This window comes from Halyomorpha halys, unplaced genomic scaffold (genome assembly GCF_000696795.3).
Source record: "Halyomorpha halys isolate HHAL.00 unplaced genomic scaffold, Hhal_1.1 Scaffold327.1, whole genome shotgun sequence".
In the NCBI taxonomy this organism is placed as follows: domain Eukaryota; kingdom Metazoa; phylum Arthropoda; class Insecta; order Hemiptera; family Pentatomidae; genus Halyomorpha; species Halyomorpha halys.
In genome coordinates, this window is record NW_027105022.1 from 859,576 (window position 1) to 870,283 (window position 10,708).

Below are 10,708 nucleotides of genomic sequence, written 5' to 3' on the forward strand. Positions count from 1 at the left end.
AATCTACGAGCAGTTTCTTGTCGTTTCAGTCTTGTGTGTGGATTCCAAGTAAGTCTCTTGTCAAGATGGAGTCCTAAGTATCTAATCTGTTCAACCGGCGTTTGAAATATATTAAAGAAAAAAATATGTCATATATCCCGTGTTTGAGGAAAATTGATAGTTAAAGAGCAGAAGAAATAATTTATGCTTAAATGCGATTATTGAAGAGGTTTTACGAATGGATGTGGGTAGAGGTCACCTACATATATTTATATGTAACGTAACTCAACTACTTCACATTTTCTTACCCAGAGGAATTCCATGGCAGTAAATATGTTTTTCTGTAAACCACTTTAAGTAAAGGAGAGGAAAGAAAATAATCAGTTTTTGACTTAGTTATGGACTAACCTAAACTATCGGACAGTTTTGGCATACGATTATCTTACTAATGAAAATAACCGTTTATTGAAAATAACAACTGCTTTTTCTGATAGTGTTAAGTGCTTTGTACATGAAATAGATAAATAGTAGCACACTGAGTTTTCCTTTTTTACTTCTTGCTCAACAAATTATTGTGTTTAAGATGTTATTTTAGTTTAATTTGGATTCATTATAATTTTTGTTATATTTATATAATTTTTTCTGCAAAAAATATACAAGAATAGTAGGAATAGAAAAATAATTGAATCGGTACATATTACAAAAAACATTGACAAAGCAATCAATTATAAAACTGATACAAAAACTTTAGGCCCACATTATATGGATATTATAAATAAATTAGCGTTTTAGTTTTTATGTGGTTTTTTATATAATATAGAATTAATTTAGTCAAAATGTTTATAATTATAAAAGAAAATATTTTTATATAATAAATAGAATAGAAATGGTTTTTGAAAAATTATTAATTTTAGCTTTATGGAGGTAGGAGAAAATTATTTTATAGTCTATATGGTTGTTATCATAATGGAAGATAACCTTCACGAAGGTAATTAAAATGTATGACTAGTAACAAGTTTTTATTCATTAAACGACATTAATATTATTATATATTAGCAAGAATGACAATAAAGGAGAAAATTATATGTTATATATAGGTTTTTGTTATCAAGTAAATAGTTTATAAATAGTTCTTAAGAATATATGATATATTAGTGTTGTAAGCGCATGTTTATGGTTCTGTTGAATTTGGTTTTTTAGCAGCCTGAAGATGGGGGAAATCTCCCGAAACGTTGTTGCTGATGATATGAAATAAATTATTGTATTTTAATAAGGAAGAATTGTGTCATTCACTAAATCCAGTTTAATTACAAAATATTATCTTGTAATCTCTATCATATTACTGTCCTACTCTATTACTACTCTAATCTTCGATCTGAAGGATGTTGTTGTTGTGGAATCCAACAACTATTTTCAGATCGAAGAAAACCAGGATACTATATTCATTCACACTTTTATTTATATTACCCAGTATGGGGAGATGGTTCACTACGGACAAGTTTGTTAACAATACGGTTTCTAAAAGATCTGATGTTTCGTTATACTGTTAAATTTTAATTGTAATCGAATGAAATAGACCGGAAATGTGAATACAAGATACGGAAATCGCGTTTTGGTCACAGATGTCGCAAATGAAGGATGGTCACGCCCGTGACCATTAATCCAGCGACAAGTCCAGCCGGTCACAGCAGGAGATAAAACTACACAATGCCTGCTGTCTGGTGACGCGTCTAACAACATGAATAGTATCTTTGTATGAACTACAGGATCACTTTTTCAAAACAGTTTTAAAGATAAATTTAATTGTTTCTATATCTTTCCTTAACTACGCTACATCACTTGGTATTCCTTATATACTTCGACTAGAGCAGGAATGTGGGAATACTTTGCTGGCTACGATGAGGGGTGCATAATTAAATACGGAAATTGAAAAAAGGAATAAAAAAATAAATAAAGTCCTTAGTCAAACTTTATTTTAATTTGTTCAATTTATTGAACCTTATATGTAAAATAATTATTACTCATTTTTGAAATAATTATTGTTTAAATTTTGAAATCTTTCTGTTCGAAGAAATTTAATATAATATTTTTTCTTGTAGTAAAATGGTCCGGGTGGCGGTCAAAAAATGAACAAAAATAGCAAAAAATGATTTAATAATAACCGACGTTTCGTCCTACTATGCAGGGCTTTATGAGAAGTGACTTTCATTAAATTCTCGTTCAGAATTCAGCTCTAATCCCTACAAGGTGGGGTCAAAAAAAAAAAATTTATTAGCAACCAAAAACTAATAAATAATTTTTAGGCTATTTTTGTATATTTTTTTGCCGTTATCCGCAACTAATTACAATAATTACATACTGTCAACTAATGATCTTCCATTTCTTTTTCTATTTTGTGGAGACAAGTTATTGTTTTTCAAGTCAATGTTTAATCGCATTTTTTACTTTATACATCAATAATTACGGAAACGTTAAAAACCTGCATATCTTTAAATCATACAGAATACATTTGATGAAAAAATTGCATCATTTTTGATTTCGAATATTTTGTTGTACTTGAAGACAATCATGTACAATTTTTTATTTAAGGGAGATTGAAAATTTTATATTTATTCATATAGCAATAAATAAGTAGCACTTTTTAGTATCAGAAAAATTACTTTTCCGTACAGTTATTTTTATTCTTTAATATAATTTTTTTGTTTAGTTCATATTCTTCCTATGTAAATCGTATTTTTAATAATAAAATAAAAAATATATAATTTAAGTACTTTAGACGTATAATCGTACCAATGGAATAAATTACTGATTTTTATATGGGCCATTGCATTCCGAAACTAATTAATCAATTTATAATTTTTTTTAATTACTTAATTTTTTTTGGTACTACATTATGATGAGGTGAGAGCATTTTTTTTTTCAAAAACAGTTTCAACAGCAGAACTAGAACAGATAAAACAAAATTTTAACCTGCAAATTCACTTGGCTAGTTTTAAAATGTAACATCTCATATAACTTTTTAGGGGTATTTTAAATTTAAATTATTATCAAATATGATTTTTTCACTAATTTTAATTTGTCATTTCGTTATAATATTAATTTGATGATGAATGGCCTATTAATTGCTAAACGTTTAGTCATAAAGATAGTAATCAATAGCCCGAAATGTTAACAATTATATTAATATAACAATTTTTATTAATAAAGATAATAATTATGGAATTTAGATTGTCATTGATATCAATTGACATGTAATGACTTTCTACAAAATTGAATTGAGAGTAGTTACATAAAAAATATTTAATAATTTAACTCTCTTTTTTTTAAGAGGAACTTCAGAAACCAAACTAATTATATTTTTTTTTTCAATCCACCGATGCGTCCAAATAAATTATTTTTTTAATAAGAAAGATTTGTTCCGTACAGATATAGAGATATAGCATTAGTTTTCACCTACACAAAAATAAAAAAGAAGGAAGTAATTTTGTCTAGTTATCTGAAAATAGAAGCGGAAGAAATTATCTGTGGCCATACATGTTCTTCAAGTGAAAGGATATTGTCGATCATTACAGAACTGCCTGCCTGTACTTACTTACAAATGTGAGGACGTATTTACGGTCGAAAGAATAACAATACATTAGATGTATAACTTTTTTTTGTATCTATGACTGATTAATTTATTAATAGTCTATTTATAATTAAAAAATATATTTAGATGGATTCCCTCACAAAATATCAGGATCAACTCAACTTATCTGGCAGTGGGGAATACTGAAATCAACTTAAGATATCTAAGTGAAATCAGCTAGCTTCGAGAATACCAAATTAAAAAAAAAACACCTCTTTAGCCAAAATGACGAAGCAATATTGTATAAAGACAAAAACTAGTTGTCCTTGAAGAGAACTTCGTCGGCAAATGAAGATAACAAAGTAGAGATTTTTTTGATTATATTGACTTATTTTATTTACTCTTGTTTCAATGGAATTTCCTGCATAAGCTGAAAGAATAAAGTGTGGGAATAAATTGTGGGGAATAAAATAAACATTTCTTCCTGGTTCCTTTTCAATCCATCTTCGTATTGTTGAGAAAACTATTTTCTAGTTTTTAATTTGTGTTTCTCTCGGCCGCAACTGAGACCATCTTCTCATTGATTATACATAACTGTTCGATAGTTCGTTTTTTTTTTCCTTGTTTTTTTAACCAAACATTTTAATACAAAAATAAGGAATTGAGTGAAAAAAAAGGAACATGTTCAAGAAATAATGGCATAATTAATACGAAGTTAATAATGATCATTGTGCAAAAATCAAGATTAGGAATAATTTAATCGAATATTTAAGTACTGCAAACGTTCAGTACTTAAATATTATATCTGTTGATAAAAATAAAATAATACTAATAAAAAATATAATGCATTTATTTTGAACAAAAAGAAAGTTTTTAAAGTAATTTAGCCAAATCTCGGTTTCAAGATTAATTTAATGACTATAAAGGAATTTTTTTAAGGAGTTAGTTCGGAAACGGAATCATAAACACTAGAACAGGAATTTCCCACAAAAGACACGCGTGCCACTCCTCTATTCGAATAATCCATTTTCTTATTTGAAAAAATAGTTCAGGGTATCTTTCTGGCATAAAAGAATATTTTAGACTTACCATCTTTGATATTACTAAATTAAATCAAGCAGAAGAGCGCTAGCGATTGGTGGGAGAGTGATGATGTAATTGCTGAACTAGAAACAACAATTTTAACTTAAATCTACAATTAATATTTTTTAATGCTGGCAGCAGTTGAAGCTTGTTGGTTACACACGCTTTCCTATGTCCTTAGGATGCGCAACTACGAATTATTTCATTATACTTGGTTGATTATATATATTTCATGATGATTTGCCACTCATTTATTTTCTTAATTTAAATAGTTTTGTTGTTATATTCAAACAGGCGAAGCAGATACTTAAGGATGCTATTGGTGATACTGACGAGCGTTCTAATGACTACAGCGGCGGTTACCAACAGGGCTCCCTACTTCGCGAACGGCGGCGATATGGCCAAGTTCGCTCTAGCGGAGGGTACAGCCGTAGGGTCTCCTGTCTACAGGCTCCAGGGAGTAGACCCCGAAGGAGGACCTGTACACTACTCCATCTCTGGGCAGCACTTCGTCGTCGACAGAGATTCGGGAATTGTTAGTCTTGTCAGGCCTCTAGATCGCGAGGTCAGTCCCATCATAGAAGTCATCATCAGTATTACAGGTAAAATCATCTCTTATTTATAAAAAATGTTTCTAGTAAATCTCAAGGAACTCAGGGATAGAAATAAAGGTCTAAAAAACATAATATAACCTTATCGAAGTAATGTTCCAGGAAGATTAGCACTCATTAACCATAGTTTGCATAAAAAATATGTGATATTTAAAATAGAAAGTCATAGTATATATAAATAAAAGGTCTATTTTAACAAGAGTTTTATTGGGGAGTGCATACGCAGTGGGTTTTCCGTTTCGCCAGGCTGACGTTTTCTTTACACCATAGTTAATAAATAAATATCTTTTAATTTCACTTAACCTATAAGACTTTCAGTTAGAAGGATAAAATCCTTAGAATCATTTTTATAATTTCAATATTGATTCTATAACAACTAAGCATTGATTAAACGGCCAGGAAAAGATTGTAAATTTTAGTAAACGGTTATTTTGTTTGTATTTCTGCCATAATATTGAAAAAGAAATATTAAAATTTGTATGACGAGAAATATCATTGAAGGCATTTTTCAAATAAATGTAGTAATTTTCGAGTTACAAACCAGCCCCAGCCACCTTTACTAACCATTGTATGATCAAAATTTATCTTGATCGAATTTAGCAGTATTGCATGCTTGTATAAAAATATTTGGTATTTTTTATGGTTACTGTACACTAAGCTTTTACTCGAAATATTTTTTTGGGCGTTAGTGATGACGAAAATTGCTCTTTCCAGAATTTCTCAAAAAAATACAATATACTACTTTCTATTTTGTTCAGAAAAATATTTTCAAGTAAACGAAATACAACTATAACTATTTAAAAATCTATGAAAAATGATTTTATTGGTTTATTTTAAATCCCACCATAAACAACGACATGGAAATATGTACTTAGGGTTTCATTATGAGAGGATATAGAAGCCTAGATTTACTTAATTGTTATGAATTGATTCCGTCATTAAATATTAGTAGGCTTAATTATAAAATAATCTGGAAACGTAAATATAATATTTAAATATATGCTAAATAGCTATAATAATTTCAACAATTATGAAGATTTTTTTTTCAGTTAATATGAAACTTTTTTAAAAATAATCAATATAACAATTATTCAGGATTTGTAAAAGTATGTGCAATTTTTTTCTGATCTAATCTTTGTTAGCAAACAAATACATTTTCTAGTCCTAAAATTGCCATGAACAGAGCGGAATTTGAAATGGAAAAGTTAATATGAATAATTCTGTTCAAGAAAAAACATTAAAACTGTAGACAACCGCGACATCTGTTGGGCAACCGTGTAACTAATTATTCACTTGGGGATATACCGGACATGCACTAATTATATAATTTATATTTTTTTATCGAACATTTCTTTTTTTCGTTTGATGATACTATGTAAAATACCTATTAGTTATATGTTAATAATTTGATTAAAATAATCCAAAAATATGAAATTAAGAACATTTAGCATAGCCTAGCATTAGATTATTGTGTCATGTTAATTATATATTGTTACAGCACTACAAAGACAAATTATAGTGAATTTCAAACAATGATAATGATTTTAATACAAACATATGTTTCAGAAAAATTTAAATATGAGTAAATGTTAATTTATACATTCTGAAAGCTCCTCAGTTATTTTTATTATGGTTTCTTTTTTTTTTTGTGATATGGAATTATTCATTAAAAACATAAAAATTAACATTAAGGAACACATTGATGAATCTTAATGGTAAATTTAAAACAGAATTTTTCTATTATAAGAAAAAAGTTTCAAGTATTATTGTTAGGATTAAAAAAATATATATATTATTTTTAGTAAATAAAGAAAAAAATCAATATTATTAGAGAAAGGGAGTAAGCAATACAAAAGCAAAACACAACAGTTAAAAAAATAAATTATTTATAAATATAAACTAGTTTCAATGATTCAATTAATTCATTTCAGAAATATTTGTACCCATTGTCTTTTCAAATTCCATTTACCTAAATTTTTTTGTTCAACAAATCTAAAGAATATACTTCTTTTTTTTTTAAAGATTAAATTAAAATAAAAAAATATTAACTATTTATTGCTTTTACATAATTAATTCAGACTAGGTATTAACTATACACAACATAGTGCAGTCAAATTAGGGACCTAAAAAACCTAACATTTAAAAAATAAAACACTGTTTTTCTCTTGGGTTTGGTATAGAGATAAGGATTTGATTAAAAATCATATGTTTTATCTAATTTTGTTTTGTACCTTGAAAATTATTAGATTTGGTGAAATGGCTTGCTTACCACATTATATTTTTAATAAAAGAGGTCCTAAAACTTTTTTTTCTGAATCATGCAGTTTCTAAAATATGTCTGGTCAATCTAACGCCTTGATATTGGCTCTAAAGTGTTAAAAAATTGTTTTTCATAAAAAAATAATTGGCCCCATATCTCAGAAACTATAGTGTTTAGAAACTAAAGTAATGTGATCACTTTATTAGGAAATTTAATTAAAAACTAAATTAAGAAACATTACACCAAACCCAGTAGATTTAGAGATATAACCAATGAAACACACAATTTTTACCATATCCATCTTCACCTTATCCTCCAAACCCAACAAATAAACCCATGGGACCTTTTTGAATGTAATCAACTAATATAACGAAGCAATAGAAAACAATTCAAAATTTTTTTTAATGTTTAACGTTAGGTGTCTCATTTGACAGGACTTATATTTGCCCCCTCCTTATCACAGAAACTACATGATTTAGAAAAAAACATTTTAATATATTTGTAGTCAATTTAATATACTTCAATTATGTTAGGAATACATTTTTCAGTAAACTCCTTCGTTTTCGAGGTACAGGTGAAAAAAACGATAAATTGTACAGTTTTTTTTTCACCCTTTCTACTCCCCACACCAAAACCCTTCGCTCAAATCTATTGAGAATAATATAAAAAACTATTGAGAATATAATGTTTTGAAAAATACAGGAGAGGTAGCTTTTTTATTTTTTTAGTCTTTGGATTAACTTAATAATTTGACCGGACTAAAAATCCATACCAGAAGTTTCTTTTTGTATAAATATTTAAAATATATAATTATCGCATTATCGTGACTAAAGAAGCTTAAACAAGGAAATTTTATAAAATATCGATACTACTGATAGGGTAAATTGTATACTACTTCACAATTTTCAAAGGTTAAAAAACAAAACAAAGGATCTAAAATAACTCTCAAAAAGCATTATTCTTGCAAAGGAATCCTCTTCGAATTGGTCATCTCATACGCCAAAACGAAACAAATACCTAAGTAATTTGTAATTCATACGTATAATGCACCTGGGGCTATGCAAATGAAAGGAGTTCCTTTGTAAAGAAGATGTTAATTATTAGGGGGTGATGAACCTTAATGAATGACCCTTTGCTATTTTAATTATCTTGGTAGATGACCCGCTGGGAGAGGACGAGCCTAACACAGTCTCCCTGAGAAGGGAGATCGCAATCTTAGACGCCAACGACAACGTACCGGAGTTCTCAGGAAGGCCATACTCAGCCGTCGTGTCCGAGGCAGCTAAACCTGGGGCCATAGTGTTCTCCAACATCATCGTCAGCGACGTTGATGCGGCCCAGAATTCAGAGATCGTTATATCTTGCGTGTCGGGAGGCTGCGAGAAGTTTGACATCAACACAGAAAAGGTAACCCAACATTCTATATGTATTGATATTTTTAATTCCAGAAATTATACCAATCTAATGAAAATATTTTAAAGAAATATAAATACATACATACATTATATATAAAAACATAAACATAGGATTTTCTGGAAGTAAATTACATGGGTATGCTGTAGTACCGAATATGGAATGAATTTAAATTTCAGAACCTAATGATTCTATGAGTATAATTATGTATAATATTAACTTATTTATAGTTGTGTATTTCATTATGTAAATCAAATGTATAATTTTTGGATGATAAGGAAAATATGAGCTTCCGAAACAAGTAAAATTTTCTTAAATTTGAGACCATGATTAGCATTACTTTCGCTAGATATAGCTTCATAAATTGAAATTTTGTCCCAAAAAAGGTTTTTTTTCTACTGAGCCACTTGGATCTAAACCTGGGGACACTGGGTTGTGTCTGCTGTCTGATGATCGGGCTCATCAGATTTTATCTCTTTAGTCAGTAAGTTACTAGTCCACAGTCCTGAGTCTGTGTGCGCCTACCACCTTTGTGGCCGTCCTGTCGGGGTCAATGTCCTGAATAATGGATTCACACAGTACTGGAGGATGTCAAAAATTTGATATGCCTCCTCGATATAAACTCTGTCACAGTCGGAAGTTCGAGTGTATGTATTTGGCCCGTCTTCACTCTTTAAAGTGAATTATCCCCAAAAAAAGTTTTTTAAAAATCGTCGTCCCTTATTTTGTGAAATATTCGTTGTATGAGAACTGCAGAACGACATAATTTTGAAGTAAATGTTATTAAACCTGACCAAAGTCCAACCAGATCAAATTAAGTAGTGCTTAAATCTTCTGTTAGTTGCTTTAGATCCTGATTAAACAATCGCCTTTAGTATTTTAAAAAAATATAACTAAATAGCATCATATTTGAAGAATGGCATATGACTAGCCATTCTGTCAGAAACATCATTTTGGAGTTACTTAGTAACAACCGAAGAAAGTGCGGGTATTTCATTTATGATTCCAAATATCGTTCTAGTTACTTCAAAACGAAACTTTATAAGTAACATATAAAGATTTTGGTTATTATTTGACGTATAGAATCAAAATGTAACGGTTAAAATAATAATAATAATAGTATAAAATGCTATGCCCATGAAGGGGATAGGGATTGATCAAAATCACGCTCTATTGCCAGGTTTTACCCCAACTAAGAATACCCACGTAATAGAGGCTGGTTGGACTTCAGGAGGGCTCCAGAACCCACAGGGCTGACTCACGGCTTCAGTAACAGAATAAATAATTATTCCATACTTATCCGCCACAGCTCTGGTCCTTAGAGTTAGTAGTATAGCGCCTTACCACTGTGCCAATCCGCTCCCAGTAGTTTAAATACAAACACAAAATTTACATATTTGTTCAATTTGTATTATCATTCATAATTACAACACAGTATTTCAGTAATCAATAGTCCCCAGGTAAATATCTAATATAGAAAGAATTTATTTTCCGTTATAGCTCAAAATGCAACCAACGTATCTTTAGCATTGAGAGGATTATTATAGATTTGAATTGAATTTCGAAGTATCTTCGTCCGCTAATGAGAAATGGTAATGGAAAAAGTATCTATAAGCAATTCATTTTCAAAAGCATGTTTAACAGAATTCTGAGCTTTGAAAAAAATTCGTTTACTTTCTATCATTAATATGAATTTTTTATTTTATTATTAGATTTATTTATTGATAGATATTACAATCTGCCACACAGTTGTGGGCAATAGGTAATATTGATAAATGATCACATACATACTAA

At 29.2% G+C, this 10,708-nt stretch overlaps 1 protein-coding gene across 2 annotated transcripts in view; it reads left to right on the forward strand.

Moving 5' to 3' along the window:
* Positions 1–10,708, forward strand: part of Cad74A (cadherin-74A) — a 106,618-nt gene that overhangs the window by 73,523 nt on the left and 22,387 nt on the right. For both annotated transcript variants that reach the window (XM_067047641.1, XM_067047647.1), the window contains 2 exons: positions 4,925–5,232; positions 8,658–8,908. In XM_067047641.1, the coding sequence (XP_066903742.1) occupies positions 4,925–5,232; positions 8,658–8,908 (559 nt within the window). The remainder of the gene's footprint in view (positions 1–4,924; positions 5,233–8,657; positions 8,909–10,708) is intronic.